Source organism: Fusarium phalaenopsidis (assembly GCF_050370095.1).
Source record: "Fusarium phalaenopsidis strain FUZ10S chromosome Unknown contig_32394, whole genome shotgun sequence".
NCBI classification, from domain to species: domain Eukaryota; kingdom Fungi; phylum Ascomycota; class Sordariomycetes; order Hypocreales; family Nectriaceae; genus Fusarium; species Fusarium phalaenopsidis.
The window spans coordinates 20,201-37,481 of NW_028145379.1; the positions used below are offsets into that span (position 1 = coordinate 20,201).

Genomic DNA, 17,281 nt, shown 5'->3' on the forward strand with positions numbered 1-17,281 from the left:
GACAAACAGGGAAGGTTGTCGGCAAACTTCTGAGGCTGGAATGCGGCAAAGAAGCAAACCTCTGTAAACCTCTCAAAGTCCGCTTCTGTGAGAGCCGATTGTGCATTGATTGGGGTCGTTGGCATGAGGGAGGAATGCATCTCGCTGGTGAAGATCGAAAAATAAGTATGACATAGAAGATTCTGAGTGTCCATCTAGAAAAGGTAAGTAGAGTTGTTGAAGTGGCTGGAGTACCTCTGAGAGGAAACGTCAACAAAGAAAACAGGGCAAAGAATGAGACTGAAACAGTCAAGCCAATTGGAAAAGGTGGAAGGCGGACAGTGTTAACTGCCTAATCCACATCGGCTATGGTGGGGGTCCAGCCAGGTCTTTTAGCCTCCCTCGATTGCTTCATCTCTTCAGTCTGACGAAGGCCTCTGTGCCGGCTTTGCCTTCGCGATCCTGCCTTCCACCCGTACCTCCGCCTGAGAGTGGACAGGCCCTCCCCAGAAACATCCAAGTCCTACAGCCTACGTAACATACAAGAACGTGGCGGCCACATTACGAAAGGGTCCCCGAATCCCAGGAGTCGATGATATGGACACCTTCTTGATGAAGCTGTGCTACTGTGGCAATATTGTGTTGAACATGAGACTTGAAGGAAGGATCCCCCCAACATCCGTGATTGCCAGGGCCCGTCTCCGAGCATCGAGGAAGTGGCGTCGGTTCGTGGATGAGACTCTCCACCCGGAGGCGGGGCCACCTGGGATCGCCTGGGTGCGTGTCTGTCAATCCTACCTGACACACCGGGGTGGGCTTGCTGCTGGTGGATGAAATCCCATCCTGGCGTTGGTCAATCATGGACCCCCTCCTGGAAGATTCTCGACACTGTGTTGGACACTGTGTTGAGCACGCCAGGCGAAAGGGTCCAATAGTGGACTTGCATGGGTGAACGCACGGTCGGACTAATGCAGGTTCCAATTTTATGCTTGCTTCTGGGCCGAGGAGCTGAACGACCATCTCGACAGAGATCATGCTTGCTTTTCGTGTGCGACACGCGCACCGGCCGGAATGGGAACGCCGGACTTGGTAACCATGTCCCAATGGCCTACGGACTCTGGCTTACATCAGCACCCAGCCTGCTTCCAGATGCTAAACACTCGAAGCACAAAGTTGAGCCACCTCTCCTCTCTGCACCATCTAGCCTCCCACGCGCCCCCCTTTATCACCAGAACCACCATGGTCAACACCAGACGCAAGTGCCGTGGAAATGCCTCGCAGCCTCGCAAACGACCACCGACACACGGGAAGAAGAAATCAGCCGGTCTCTCCACAGCCTGCTCTTCGCAGAGGTTCCCGCTCCGAGGTCCAACGATGCCGAGCCGACCATCACATTCTCCTTCCAACTACGAAGTAACCTGGCTGTTGCTAAAGACTTTGCACGCCCACCAAGCCGCTACCCAACACCCCATCAACCCCGAAGGCGATATCAAAAACCTTCAGCGGTTGGGCACCTCGGGTTTTATTTTGACGCTGCTCGAGGATGCTGAATCCATCCTACCCTTGCCTTCAAAATCTACCCTCACGCCCCAGCAACGCGTAGAGCGCATCCAGACTTCCTACGGTCTTAAGGAGTGCCCGCAAAATGAGCGACCGAAGCCCACAACGTCAAAAGCACTTATCGAGCCGCAGAGCTACAACCAGCCCAGTGCCGGTTATACGAACCCGGGCCTTGACGAATTATCTATCGATGCATTGTTCTTCACCTTGAGAACGTTCGGTCACCTGTTTCGTAAATTTCCGCTGGGTATGGGCGACGAAGAACCCTCCCAATCTAGTCTTATCTCGCTCTATCTAGAAGCAATATATTTATGGGAATTTGGGAGCCTCGTCCATACTTATGCCTCAGGACCCGGCCAAGCCAGCACTCCGAGGCACAAGTCTTATCCGCCCCAGCTTGCGGAACTCAACTCTGACCCGCCGAAAGATGTATCGTATCGGTTGCAGCAGCAATGTGTCCTTTATAATCGTTGAAGCACGGCCGTGGGGGGATAACTGAGCCAGAAGCCCATATCGGTTGTAGGGTGTCTTGAATAGGATTTATTGTGAGGTAAATGGCCGGCGAGTAATAGGTCTTGCTACTTATGAGTAGACTTTTGTCGGCGCTGTCTCACTATATGGGCGTCAAGTGTTGGAAGTGTTGGCTGGTTAGAATAGTTACTTTTTCAATGTTCGATGAAATGACCTTACCCTGTGGTCCCGGTCACCTGGGGAGCTGCTTCCATACCAGAGATGACACCACCTAGCTACCCGCGCCCTTTGGCATTCTTTCTGCGGTGCTGTGATACTGTCGATAGGGCCGGCACACGAATATTCGTTTGCTATACGAGTCCCTTCTAGTCACGAGCTTGTCACAGTTGCCTTTGACTCGTACCCCGTTATGCGCCATCAAGGTCTTCATTCCGCTGTTCTGCGCCCCCGTATTCATCCTCCCCGGTTTGGCTCTGTTTTCAGACCACAAAAGAGGCTCTTTAGACCACTCCGGAACCGCAAGTGAGGCCGACACTTTCGGAGAGGAGGATCGGTTATTATGAAGGTATTGATGGCAGCGGAGCCTGAATGACGACACTGCGGTTCTGCGTGGAGTTTGGGTTGTGGTTTTGTTGGTGACCAGGTCCAGTCATGGCCGAACACGACACTGACAAGCCACCAGCCTGGGTCACACCAAAAGAGAGGGTGGGGCCGGGGCATGGTCAGGAAGACAACTCGGAGGCGGACGCCCCCCCCACGATCAAAGCCCGTACCACTGGCCTTCACACCCCTCCAAGCGAGAGCCTGGTGGCCTGCACTGGCTTTGAGTCAAGACTGGGATATCAGCGGGGCCTGGCTCTACTTTCCAGACCCGAACTCGCAGCCTGATGCCACCGGTGTGGAGCTGAGGGTTATCTCGCAGATGGATGAGGCTCCGCGATGAGGCTCTGCTCAACCCTTTCCTGTTATAATGTGCTCCAGCCACCAATTATGAGCAGCTTTGTGCCATCAACCAGCAATATACGGCGGCCATATTTTGCAGTCGTTCAAAGACCTTCTTTCACCTGTCCATCCCAGCTCCAGCACCGTCATGAGCATCTCCCGCCTCCCAGCCGAGATTTTAGTCCAGATCATTGAGTATGCCGATATATATAGCATATTCAATCTCGGTCTGACCTGTTCACGCCTTAAACAAGACATCCACCAAGATGAACACATCGGCCGCATTGCACTCAAAGTATGTCCCTCCCATATACACCTCCAATCTACAGGTCTGCTGATGACAGCTCAGAAGGCAAGCTACTCGACCGAGGCTACAGTGGCGAACGCAACGAAGGAATTTGCAAGGGGCTTTAGACGACTCGCTAAGCGGCGAATGGCTGTCCGTTCTGCCGAGCCTTGGACGGTGGCCATCATCGCTATGGCAGACCGCTTCATCTATACGGATGGATATCTATGCTACACAATCAACAAGGAGCATCTGCGTATTCTCAACATACGTCAGACTCGTGCGATGGAGCTGGCGGTCAACACCCAGGTACTTATGCGTTGTGTGGTCCGCGACTTCAATCGATCTGCGCCGTATACCTTTGAGCCCCTTTACTGCGCCAAAGGCATCCTCTCGTGCCTGGCTACCCAGGTCAACGGCGAATCCACGTACTGCTGGCTCATCATCTTTAAGGCGAAGGATAATCTCGAATGGATTGTCGTGAAGGGGATATCTCCGGAGCATCAGATCTTGATCCGGAACAACAAGGAGTACTTGTTCTGCATCACCAAATCCCACGCCGCAATCGATGGCTCCAGAAGATGGGGTCTACAGCGGCTTGACCTGAGGAAACGCCAGTGGTCGGATGGTCAAATCATCCTATGGGACTTTGAAGGCTCTAAAGCAGGGGAGGACATCTGCTTCGAGATCATCGACCACTATTTCTACTGTGTCTCGTTTGAGCGGAGATACCCGACAGACTATGAATTACGGGACCGCTTTTACCAGGCCGTGCGGTTTCCTGTGGATGAAGCAACACCTGAGAGCCTTGAGAAGCCCCCAGAAGGTCACCTCTGGTGGCGTCATGATTCAGAGGGCCTCATCGACAAGTGTTGGACTTCCTTGCAACTCATAAAGGAAGAAAACACGGGAGACATCTTCATCGTCGAGATACGTCAAGAGCGGTACCTAGAGAGTGCTGGAAAGCGGCGGGCGTGCTACAAGAAGCGACTCGAGTTCGGTCAAGGCCATGAGAGTTCCGGAGAGCCAATCTCTAACAGAAACTCCCCCACCGATCCGGAGTGGGAATGCAAAGAAGACTCCCAGATGCGCCACTTTGAGGACATCCACGTCGGGGACAATCAAAGCGATGCCACAATCTACACTTTTTCGCAGTGTCCACTCCATACCTATAACCCATCTTGCGACGCATTCGTGGATCTTGTATACGGAGAAAAGAGCCCCAAACATATGTTGCAACTCAGAGTACGCCCAAAAGTGGAGATTGTGGAGCAGGACCAAACAGTAAAGCTGTGGCCAGAGAAACCAAGTCCCTCTCAACCCGATGACGCCTTGGCTCAGCTTCATGAGATCATCAACCTATCACAGAGTACTGGCGACGTTGAATGGGCTATGGATGAGCGAATTCTAGTATACTCACATAAACCAGCGCCTGGTCAACCACCTGGTCAACTGAGGCCCATCACTCTGATGTCATTTGACTCCAGCCTCCGATTCCCCGGGTTTCCGAAACATCCCTCCCGCACCACAAACGCAGACCGTGCAAGTGTAGTACAGCCCGGAAAACCTGAGCTCTCGCAGGAGTCTGCCAGCGTTGGCCGAGGCGACGTTGCGTTACCATCACGGCCTAACAGCTTGGGCGAGTGGCTGCCCTCTGGGTGTGGAGATGAGAGCACCTCGCCTTTCATCAGGCTGAGTCCTCCACTCTACCAAAATATGAGCACGGGAGCCGGCACTCAACACGGCTTTGACATGTCATATGACAATGGAACTGCTGGTATTACTTAGGCGCCCTAGACATCGTTGGCGTCACGTTCCCTAATCCGGCTACCTCAAAAGCTCTGCGGCGTTTGTGGCGTGGTTTTTGAGGAATCAGACGGCTCTATATCGTGGGAAGATGATATTTCCTTGACTTGGCTACAATCAGCGTCATCGCTGTCACCTTCTTCATTTTCTTCCCTCACGTTGTTTGGGAGCTGCTCGTCTTGTCAACACCGCTGTCCAGCATGGACTTGTCCCACTTCAGCAATTTGTGTATATTCAACCTTCAATGTATATGCCATCTAAGAAACCGATTAGCCTAGACTGGTTCCGCAAAGGCCCTTCAATTGATCATCCCTCGCGATCCAGAACGTCAGATATCACTCCACCCATACCCTACACCTTGCGCACCGATCTGGACCATATGCAGTACACCTGCGGCCAATTCGTTATATAGAACCTAGCTTGACTCGGCCACAGAAGCTGCATTGCCCATTGTCAGATGTGGCACTCTTTTTTAAGAATGGCAATGTCTCCCTCAGCTATCAACATTAAACTAGGGCATCTGGGTTGTCCCCCAAAGAACACCGACCATCACATAAGCCCTGGTCTTGAATACACTCAACATTCGATGCAAACCATGTGCCGCGAGAACTCCAACTCTTGAACACACCCAATATAGAGGTAGTTTCGTGAAATCCGCCAGTGCAAGTTGAATAATTGACGCAAAGTCAACACTCGTCATCAAAGTGAGGCCGACCCCTGCATTCTCAAGATTGCCACACGCCATCGTACCCCCTTCCGTCAGGGACCAAGTAGGTGAAATGTTCTTAAAATACCCACAACTTCTCCAATAGCTCGGGTTCTACCGAACACTCATCACCATACTTGGTGAGGTCAATGTCGCAGCGTCCTGAGACATAAACCACCTGGTCAAAGTATCCTTCGCGTTTTGTTTGGGCGGCGATCTGCACAGGGGTCCATCTCTGAAAGCTCCGTACGCCGGTATCGAGAGTCCGGAGACTTGGTCGGTTCGGCGGCGTTTTGATGGTTGTCCGCATGAAGTTTCCTCTCGATAATACTGGGACGCTGTCGCCAACGTCCCCATCCTTCCAACTGCGTTGCTCATCTGGGATAGAGAATTTGGCGCTCGCACTGAATGAGCTACGAGTGACATTTGCTTGACGATACCCCGGTAGTAGCTCAGTTCCTCTTTCACCTTCTTCATTTCCTTTTCCAATTCGTTGTTCTTCATCTTAAGTTGATTCAACTCCGCGAGCTGCTCAAGCTGCCGAGCTCTCTTGTTGTCTCGATACCTCCTTGACGATATAGCATTTCGATACCTCGTTTCTTGCGTCTTCTTCGACTGCTGGTCTTCATCGACCGGAATGCGTACTGAGCTATCGCTTCCTTGGGGGGCCATGAGATACTTTTTTTCTTTATGCGTTCCAAAGACTGTATCCGACATGCCGTCCATGTATACACCCTCTTGCCAGAGCGGTGCTGCGTTCCCTGATGGAGGCGAGCCCAGACATGGCTGCATAGTCAAGGAATTTGTGTGTGGATATTGAATCCACCGAGTATTTTGGGGCGAGAGTGTAGCAGGTGGCGGTGGACGGGCGTGTGCCTCGGGAGATGTCATGGACGCCTGAGAGTGCGACCTGGCAGCAGTCGATGTTGGTAAAGGAGAGCCCCTGGCAGCGTCAATGACAGGCTGGGAGCTCATCGATTGTAACCTCGTGTTTTTGAGAGCGTCACACTGACATGAAGGCTCTGCTGAAGAGGCCCTAAATTCAAGTGTTAGCTAACGTGGATGTAGTCCCGGAGTTGGCGACAGCAGATGGTAGAGACTTAGAACTTACAAGTGTTGTTCCAGCCTTGATCTTAGCCTTAGGTCATTGATAGCAGGTAATGGAGTATTCATGGCTTGGGAGCTGTTCACCAATGAAGAGCCACTGAGGGGAGCCATGGACCTAATTGACGTTGTTGGAAGGGTTGCTGGCATGGACCGGCCAGGTCCGAACGGTTGCACAGTTGCTCGTGACCCGGATGTTGCATGTGTACTCGCGGTAGATCCTCTAACCCCGTTCAAACGTGAGTGGGTATTGGGGGGCTCATATTCAGAATTTCCACCGGTGGTTCCGGCGCCCTTTGAGATTCGCGTCGTGTTAAGGAGCCTCTGTAGACTAGGAAGACGGGTCTCTGTTGTGAGTGCTGTGTGTTGATTCATGTTTCAGACAAAAAGGCACACTCAATACAGCATGGAACTTTGTCAAGATTCTCAAGGGAGGAGAGGTTATATTTATATATTGATGTCCCTGTTGCGCAAGATGCCACTCTGTTGGGCTCGATCTCCCGGCTTTCCGCCCCCCCGAACCTCGCATCCCATCCTTCTCCTTCGAGGAAGCAGATGGATTCCGACCTCGCAATGCACCCTTCTCTTTCGGAGAGGTGGATGGACTTCGGCCTCGCCATCACTTCGATATTCCATTTTGCGATACCGAAACTGGGTGGATGAAGTTTGGTACTACCAGCTCTCGTGCACCTGGCCCCTCGATGAACGACCCACCATATCCGGCTCGGCAACAGTCCAACACTCCTCGTGACAGCGAGGGATGCAATTCTCCTCAGCTATCGTCCTTCGGTTCCAAGTTAGATGGTGGCCTATTGGGCCCTTTTCCAGTTCTTGATTTGTCTGAGACTGAGATCCTGAGCAACGGGGTCGAGCTTCCCAAGCTTCGCGGTCTGGGGATGAAGGGAATTCTTAAAATGGAGAACGATACCCATTCCGCTCATCTATTCCACTCTGTCTCTCTTCATGATGATGGTCTATTGTACAACACCGACACTCGGTTTGAGGCAATGGCAAAGGATCGAACATGGTCGGCCGAGATATCGCGGGGGCCTGCTATACACTCAGATGCCGGACTTTTATTCAGTCCATGTCGCGTTGGGTTGGCCTTTAAAGATCGCACCTTTGTGGGTGTCGAGTCCATGCGCATGGGAGTTCCGGATATCCGCCGGACAAACATCGCTATTCAGGATAAAGTTCTGATGTCCAAAGCCAAAGATTGGCTAAATCTGGACAGGGTTCTCCTTGATGCTAGGTTATCCACCCATGACGGCTATGGTTCCAGTTTTGACTTCTAGGCCTTAAACCTAGAAATGGGTGGTAAGCTGGAAAAGCGTTAGAGGACGGGCCCCAGAACGCCCGCGCGCGATAGTTGGAAACCTAACAGCTTCAAGGCCCCAGGGAAGCATTCAGAGAATCCCACCGAGTATCTCGATCTCGCGGTATGGGCCAAGGGGTCTTCGGATCTCAAGACCTTATAAACTGGCGCTGCGCTGGGAAAAGAGTGGAAAAAAGGCTTAAAAATAGCAGTGGCCGCTAACGTCGATTGGAAGACGAGGCACGTCGCGGTCTCTGGGGCACACGTGGAAAATGTCGCGGAGTATCTAGATCTTGCAGTCCAGATTGCGATGTCTTTGGACCCTAGGGCCAAGGGACGGATCACAGTCGATGCCAGAATCAGGGATAAGTGAGCAAAAGGGGTGAGGATAATTTTTATCTTATATTTTAATCGCGAAATAACATTTATGCCAGCACTGACTTAACGTGATAGTGTTTAATAGTATTTAGGCTACTAGCTAGGGAAACCCTATTCTATAACACGAGAGCACTTTGTCCGTTTCTTACTTCCACTCAAGTTTACCATCGCTACTTGTCAAGGGGTTGGGAGCCAAGGCTACCAGAAGAGTATTCATTTGTTTAACAGCATGGGCGCACTTTAACCCAAATTAAATCTAAGCGCCTTCAAAATATCATAAACTTCATAGTCATAGCTCCTTTTCTAACTCGCGTAGTAGCCTCTCTGTCCGAGTCCAACGATCGCGGTTAAAAAGATCTGGGTGATAACCCTTTTATCCCATCTCAACTGCATAATCCAACGGTGTCTTCCCATGCGCATCACGAAGCCCTACAGACAATCGTACTTCGTCATAAAGAAAACATAGAACCTTCTCCGTCAGAGTGCCCTTAATAGCACTATAATGAAGGGCGGTTCGCCCTTGTTTATCCTCGGCCCTTAAATCTACGCCCCGACTTGCGAGTATTCAGAGCAAGCTCACAGAAGCTCTGCGGGACCCAGCAGCCAGGTGAGCTAAACCTAAACCTTCTTCCGTCTCGAAAGATAGGTTTGCACCACGCTCAAACATAAGACGCAAGACTTCTGGGCCATCATAGTCTACACTGAGCACGAACGCGGTGAGGTATTTAGCCATCGGCGACATTCCTGCATTGTCGAGGTCATTGATGTCAAGAGGCCACTTCAGGAGATAGTCGACGGCAGTAATGCCAACCTTGACCATGTTGCTCAGTAGATGATGCAACACGTTCTCTCCGTGGTTGTCTTTCGATTTCATGAATGTTTCCAGGGACGTGTCGGGCACGTGGTTCACTGCGGCCTGTATGATTCCTAGATGCCCACTTTGTGCCGCATAATGCAGAGCATTAAACCCGTTGAAATCGCCGTCCATGGGACCCGCTCCAAATGTTAGGAGGATGGCAACAGCTTCCGCGTTTCCTTCCCGGCTGGCGAGATGCAATGGTATTTCGCCCTTGTTTGTGCGCGTTGAGATCTTGGCACCTTTGCCAATAAGCTTCCGGATCACGGACTCGGAGAAGTCTCCGCCATGGGCTGCAATGTGCAATGGAGACATGTCAAAGACATCTTGAGCATTGACATCGACCTTGGGATGTTCCAAAAGAAGACTGATAACGCTCGACCTGACCTCGTAGATCCAAGCCTGAGTTGAGCAGTATTCGTCCTCACTATCAGTTAATTCCACATGATTGAGTGCAACCTCGGTACGGGATATTGGGTCGTTCCAGAAGTCCGCATTCCCTACCAAGTATTCAAGTCGGGAAGGCGCCCCATTCCCGCTTCTGCGCCAATCACCTATCCCCAACTATCCTTGTCTACTACCACCTCGGGAACGGGGCCCGTTCCCAAAACCCAGCTCCCGTTTTCCTTAGTGACACTAATGCAGCCAATCATCATTCTGTTCAAGTCCAGAGTAGGCATAGAAGCCATCGCGGCAGTTAGGTAGACCCCGCAAGAGAGCAAGGGATCCCTACCTATGCCCTCCCCTTTTCTCTCTATAGGAGGTAAGTCAGAGAGAGAAGGGAGCCCTCCTTCCTAAACAGCCCAATATCGAGTAGCAATCCTCTTCCTAATCAACTATCCTCTTCGCCAAAGTGAACGATGATTGAACAGCTCGACCGCCTTGGACTTTACCTCAACCAGCCAGAGCCAGCGATCCTATGCATTCAATGCAAGTTCGCCCTCAAGGCCGATGGAGACCGTGTCTCGCGGCACCTCGGAGAGCGGCATGGCATCTCCAAGCTGGCTCGTCGAGGGCTTGGCCCATTCATCCGAACCCTTCGCCTTCCAGACCCAAAGACACTGCCAGTGCGGTCGGATGGCTCTTCACCCCACCCTCACCTCCGCATCCAGCAGGGCGCCGCCTGCAGGCATTGTGGGCTCCGATCGACTAGCCTCGAGGTTCTCTCTCAGCACTTAAAGGAAGTCCACCCCCAGGATATCCAGCATAGCAGAGGACGCGGCTTCCCTGAGAGTCACTGGCTGCAGGACCATATCCTAGACCGACTTAGCTTCCAGGCCTGGACCATGAGCAATATTGGGCGTTCCTGGACGGTTCATCTATACCGCGGTCAGCCCCAGGGACCACACACGCCTGTCACCATATACCAGGCGCCAGAAGCTATACAGGTATTCGCCAAGGAACACTTTGTCAGAGAGCAGCAATATCTCTTCCAACAAGCACGGGGTAGTCTGCCGCAACCCACCGGCCGGACGACAAGCGCAACCGACCCGGCCCTCATAACGAACTGGATGCGGTGAACTGGCTGGGAGGAGACTTTCCGCAATACGCGACGAGACCTAATCGTCGCGATGGCTCAGTGCCCTCCCAAAGAAAACTCAGGGCCGCTATGGCTTGCCAATTATAAGGACGAGGCTCTAATAAGCAGTCAGGAGGATGAACACAAGCTGACCCGGATGATGGCCGCCCTTGACCGTCTATTCGAACGCTCCAACGATACCATCAAGCACACCGATATTTCCCTCCGGTGATGGCTTCGCGGCATATATCCTGACCGACCCAATAAACGCCCATTTGAGCTAGTCGTCAAGCCTAGTACAGAACGAAGATATCGCCAACTGCTTAAAAAGTGTCTATGCTTCTGGTTTCGACTCTGGCGTCTATCCCCGACACTGACCAGGCGTCTATGTCAATGAACGCTCTCTAAGCCTCAGAGGATGGCGTTGGAGACCTTATGGGATGATCCTGCATGGGAACAATACGATAGTTTCGAGAATGTGTCCCTACTCGACGAGGAGGAGGAGGAAGAGGAAGAGGAAGAGGAAGAGGAAGAGGAAGAGGAAGAGGAGGAGGAGGAGGAGGAGGAGGAGGGGAATAATAGCGAGGACGAAGACTCCAATGCACATTTTATACAACCACCACCGCCACCACCACCACAAGACCCCAAGGCCGACCTAGTCTTACAATTCTGCCTATTTATGGCGACTGAGGATTTTGCAGATGGAAACTCAAAGTCGACAATGCTTGTCTACTTCAGCGCCACATGCAGACTTGCATCGCTTATGGGGGCCGACTTTCTCCGCCCAGCTCAATTCACTAGCATCCTCCCCAGCCTTATCTATTGTACTCGGCTTCTTATCATGGAATCCGTGCTGCCTAGATTCTCACATGACTACATTGGTCTATCATAAAGGCCTCAGTATGGGCAACTGGATATATTGAATGATATCCGTAAGAATAAGATGTGTGACGGGACGCTATCGCCACTCGGGGAGTTTATTAGTTTAGCCGCCTATGGCCAGTCCCTACGTCGATCGGAGGGCCCGACAATCCAGTTCGAATGGAGCGACGATGGTGAGGAGATATCATGGGATGGGTGCTTCCGAGTTACCATGGATGGGTTTCGGACCCTAACCCACAGTGCAATCCAGAAGCACGGTATTTTCGGGCGAGTGACGGTCTTGTACCGGACTGGCTGGTAACGGAGTTCCTCTGGGCAGAGATTGAGCGGCGACGTCTTCAAGGAGCTCGATGCGTCCTAGTCAAAAGCTTTCCAAGTAACGAGAAACAGCGTGTCTGGTTTGCGACAAACGTCAGTCATTTTTCCGCTTTCAACGCAACCACGCTGACCCTTGCCAGGCGCAACGTGTTCGCTTGAGACTTTTGGTACAAGAGGACATGCCGTCCGATGGACCTACGGGTTCTGTTTACATCAAGGTATGGCTAACTTTCACCATTGGCGCACTGATACAATGTCTAATCATCTGCGCAGGTCGAAAGTAACGAGACCATCGACAAGGTAGTCAAGAAATTGAAACTTTTTCAGCCGAATGGGTTGAATTGAATTGGGACGCGAGATTTACAATGGTGAATCGTTTCTCTCCGTATAAGCCCCTGGACTAGTCGCAAAGGAACTGGAACCGAATTGGGCGCATCGCCATGTTTACAGCCCGTGATAGTTTTTAGCCTCTGTAACTCTAGCTATCGTCAAATGGATTGAACGCAAATCTTATGATCGTAAGCTTCTTGGGTGGGTTGGGGGTTGGGGGTTTATCTTAAGATCACCACCTTCCATGGGCTCGTTTTAGAGTTTTGTGACATGTTTCACGAGGATCTGGTGCACGTTTCAGCCTGACACCATTGACATGATGTGGTTAGTAGTCGACTGAGGAGGGCACCAAAAAGCTGGTTTCCTGTTCAGGTTGTATCAATATATATATATATATAGTTTCTGATCATCTGCTAAAAATAATATTCCACACCCAAATTTCATCTTCGATTTCGTTCCTCAAGGCTCCTTCTGGGCAACCCGCTTGCGTGTTGCGTCTCCTGTATGCATGCACTTGCGACAGCTTATTCTCATGTCAGCTGCTATGTCATGAGCCTCCCAATCGGGAAAACTTTAGACTGCCAATTGGGCTGCGGAGGCCGACGGAAGCCAGCGGAAGCCCGAGGCCTCAGCCTAAGGGAGCAACGCAAGGGAAGGGAAAACGCAGCTAGCTGCTCGGAAACCGGTCGGACTACGAAGATCTGAGAGTTACCATAGATATAAGGAGAAACGCATACAAAGCAAAGAATCAAGACCGTCACACCCTATTACCTACCTGCACGCAGCTACATAGCGGCTTGACCTCATCACTCTCTTCTACACCTTCTACCAGTGACATGCTAGATGTGGTGCTGGAATGAGACAAGCGCGTCCGATAGGCATTTAATCGCTTGCCGAGAGGCAAGCGAACGTGGTAAGTTGGCGTCGCATGGTCGCGAGTGCGCGGTGGATTAGACCAGGCTGGACAGAGACAGAGAACCATTGACGCAGGGGAGGGGGAAGGAATGTTTGCCACGAACGGGCAGTCTCAAATATCCAGCGATGGGCCTGCGCCCTGATATTAACTACGCATATAATGACTTTGCGAGACGAACTATGGGCCATTCCAAAGATAAGGCCCTCGCAGGCTGCGCGAGCCCTCAACCTGTCGCCGCCGCGCCTCTTTAGCTTCCTGACTGGAGCTGCGTTGCCCGAAGAAGCCGGCCGGCAACCCCCCCGGACCTCACGGCATCGCGAGCCACGACCTTCCGCAGCTCCAGCTGCTCGACCTACCCTTCTTCGCAGCCTTGGCTGCCCAGCAACCCTCTGGCCTGCCGTCTCAGGCCGGCTCACGAGAGCCTTTGAGAACAGCGATGCCGCTGCCCCTGTATCCCGCTTACGGGTGCCGGGCTTGAAAACCCTCCTAGCTGAATTGCTGAATGGCCTAAGGGAGATGAGAGAGGAGAGAACATACATGGTAGTGAGGAGCGAGGAGAGTCTTGACGTTGTCTTGATTTAGACCCCCCCGCCGGAATATGTTCCCTCTTTGCTAAGACAAGATACCTACCTTAGAGCTAGCTTAGCATATCTTCTTACGCCGATCGGCGGTTGGCGGGATCTGTGTGCCCGTAAGACGTCAATACAACAACAGCAACACCACCCACATATACCACACCAGCAGCTCTCTGACCTCATGTGGCAAGGACCGGTGGATGGTCTTGCGGTAACCCTTGTGGTACATGGTCACGAAGCACACCATCTCCTCGTGAATGGACATGTTCCTGACGCCGCCGTTGGCCGTGTTCCATATCCGGATGCCTATGATCTCTGTTGGTACACAAGATTTCAAGAACCAAGCACTAGAATGGATGGTTCAGTTGGCCGGTTAACTGAATGCATCACGTCCATTAACGCCATGTAGTAATTTAATTTACAACAAGTTACCAGATTAATAAAACTCAGTTGCGAGCACATTAAAACTGGGATAGACCCAAGTTTCTAAACTCAATGCATCAATATTCCTTTATATTCACACTCGGAAGCAACATATAGCAATAGTATTTATTACCATCTTGTCACTCCTAGTTTGCGGTCATCACGATTAAGAAATCCATCAGTCAAACACTTTCCCTCCCTCCAAATGCGGAGTCTACTGTAGATTTCGTATTTCGTCTTTTGAGTGCCCACGGCGGACAAGACTACTAACCAACGAGACGATCAACCGTGGCGTCGAACAAGATTGCATCACTCTCTCTAGCATCTCCGCTACGGGATGGGCAAGCCTCGACTTTTCCGGCTTCCAGGCAGGTGCTTCTGTCGCGGTTTTTGGATCTGGGCCTGTTGAGCTTCTCGCTGCTTATTCTGCATTTCTGCGTAGGGCGTCGAACGTCTATGTGGTTGACTGTATCTAAAGTCGGCTTGACTGGACGACATCGATCGGCGCTGTTCCTATTAACTTCAAAGACGAAAATCCGGTGGCGCGGATCCCCTCGTTCGGGCCAGGTGGTGTTATGCGATCTGTTGAATGCGTTGGCATGGAGGCCCGGAACTCACGACTGGAGATCGAAGAGGATATCACCGTCAAGCAGATGATTGCCGTGACGTACTACGGGGACGGTATTGGCGACGTTGGCGTTTTCATGGCACAAGAGGATTCTCCCCGCGCTCCGCTTGGAAGTAGTATTGCCCCGACTATCACATCTCCAATAGAAATATCGAGTGAACAAGATGTTGTGTTTTCTCTTGCTAAAGGAAGATACAAACCCCGCCTTCTTATCGGCTCCCTGTTTCACGATGCTAGTACACTACCAACATTGACCCTATAAGTATGAGCTGTGAGGAGGCGAGATGTAGCAGTCCTTGCAGTTGGCGCCAGGAGTGGTCGGGGGAGTCGGGTATCCCTCAAGGCCTATTGTACCGCTGTGTCCGTTCCGGGGCTTGCTGTAGCTGCTCCTCGTGTGCTTATTGATGGGCTCATTGCGCGGCGTGGTGGGATCTGCAGCTTGACGGGCGACGTCGGCCTGTTCAGCTATGAACTCGGCAAGCTTTTGAGACGCTCCGGACAAGCTACGCGTCGAACACTTGCAGGCGAGAGTGGCTGAGGGCTGGCGAAGGTGATGCGACAGCGCCAGCAGAGTCGTGTTTTCGGTGGGATCGTTTTCTCCATCATTGACTTTGGGTCGGGCGAGGATGGCTCGGGCTACGGCGCGAGACGATCGAGCCATTATGGAAGGCTTCGTCGAGACGAACGAGCCATGGTAGGGGGCGGTTTCGCAGAGATGGGCCGCCATGTGCTTAATCTCCTGGTTGTCTCCCTCCTCCCTAAACATGAGCCGAGCAAAATAGTCAACAGAAGGGTGGCCGATGACCCAGTCCAGAGTGTTGAGCACATGCATCTCCATCTGAGTGAACATTCTAGCATCGTAGAGCCCGCAGCACATGCTGCTAAGCTCGTGAATCTGGGGAATACGGTCATTCTTGTCACCATACTTGGCAGCGATGAGAAGAGCGACGCATCCGACGAGCTGATAGTGTTGCTTGTAGACTACTCGCTTAGAGCAGTACCGGTCGAGCAGGTTGACAGTCAGGAATAGGGTCTCGGGGAGGAGGGCGAAACAGGCGTGGGCCTCGACGAGGAAGTCGATGAGGGATTGTCTCATGGACCACTGGATCTCGGGCTGCTTATCAATGAAGAGAGCATCGGGGAGAGTCTCTTCCTATGCAAGGTTAGCAAATGAGACACAGAGTAGTGCCTGGTGCTCAACATGCCTCCATCTGCCGCATGTGCTGCAGAATGTCCTCGAGGTACTCATCAGCCGCTACGCATGAGGCCTCTTCAAATCTTGGCTTCGAACTCGCATGGTCCCAGAAGACGCTGGTTTGCGGTGACCCATACCCAAACCCGCCCATGCCCGCGAGGGCCATGCGACCGGCGGAGCCTTTGTATTGCTCCCTTAACCATGTAATAATATCCGGCCGATCGATAAAGTCGGGATCTCTGTCGAACTGGACGCAGAAGCAGGGTTTGCGAGCAATTGATCCATCTCTGCGCGGTTGAAGCGTGACACCTTCGAACTTCTGCTGTATATCGAGCAAGATGGTACTGTGATGGCGTCAGCCGGTTCCGTCGAGGCCTCCAGATGGCGCGTCCACTCACGTCTGGTCGATTTGCAGACACAAAATGATGGTTTGGATACAGCGCCCCAGGTTAGAGATGACCCCGTTGACCTCCTTGCTATCGAACGGCCACCTAAGGGCACGAAGTCCGAAGCGGCCCATGGCCTTGCGGGCCTTGCCCGGATCTAGCCTGCTCTGCACTTGGACCAGCTCTGACGTGCAGCCATCGAGACAGTCCATCAATATTTGCGACGTCGCAAGCGACCGATTTTTCGGGTCATTGAGAAGACGCTGAGCTCCTTGGAGGCATTCGCCCAGGTTGCCCAGCTGACTCTGGAGGCGTGTGATGTCGGCCCTAGCGTTTCTGACGGCAGTGGAGTAGTCGGAACAGAGCCTCGTAACCTTCGTGGACAGGCTGATAATAGCGATGACGCTTGCAGCGAGACCTACCGCCTCGGCCATGGCCAGGGGCGATATTATGACGGCCGATCAGTGCTTTGGATGCAGTCGAGCTTTTGAATCAATAGCCCGAGACGAAAGTGTTGGGGAGGGAGGGAATCTATCCACAGATGCCACAGCAGATATACCCGGCGAGGCTGATAGCAGCGAGGCAAACAAAGACAGTCGAGGAACTGATAATAACTTGAGTAGGTATGAGCATCTTATATGAGGCCGGTATCTCTCCTCTCCTGCTTGTGTTTCTCACCATTGTGGTTAACACAATTGCCAAAAGC

At 52.2% G+C, this 17,281-nt stretch overlaps 3 protein-coding genes across 3 annotated transcripts; 2 read left to right on the top strand and 1 right to left on the bottom strand.

Annotated features, from left to right (window-relative positions):
• Positions 1–3,100: 3,100 nt before the first annotated feature.
• Positions 3,101–5,026, top strand: LRP88_14895 (F-box protein; the record flags this gene model as incomplete). Its single annotated transcript, XM_083251229.1, has 1 exon — positions 3,101–5,026. One exon carries the CDS (start codon positions 3,101–3,103, stop codon positions 5,024–5,026), a length of 1,926 nt encoding a protein of 641 aa, XP_083092984.1.
• Positions 5,027–10,263: 5,237 nt separating this feature from the next.
• On the top strand, positions 10,264–10,923 carry LRP88_14896 (uncharacterized protein; the record flags this gene model as incomplete). Its single annotated transcript, XM_083251230.1, has 1 exon — positions 10,264–10,923. The coding sequence occupies one exon, from the start codon at positions 10,264–10,266 to the stop codon at positions 10,921–10,923; it is 660 nt and encodes a 219-aa protein (XP_083092985.1).
• A 4,327-nt stretch (positions 10,924–15,250) lies between these two features.
• LRP88_14897 (cyclin) lies at positions 15,251–17,009 on the bottom strand (the record flags this gene model as incomplete). Its single annotated transcript, XM_083251231.1, has 3 exons — positions 15,251–16,143; positions 16,286–16,533; positions 16,588–17,009. The coding sequence occupies 3 exons, from the start codon at positions 17,007–17,009 to the stop codon at positions 15,251–15,253; spliced, it is 1,563 nt and encodes a 520-aa protein (XP_083092986.1).
• Positions 17,010–17,281: the final 272 nt, after the last annotated feature.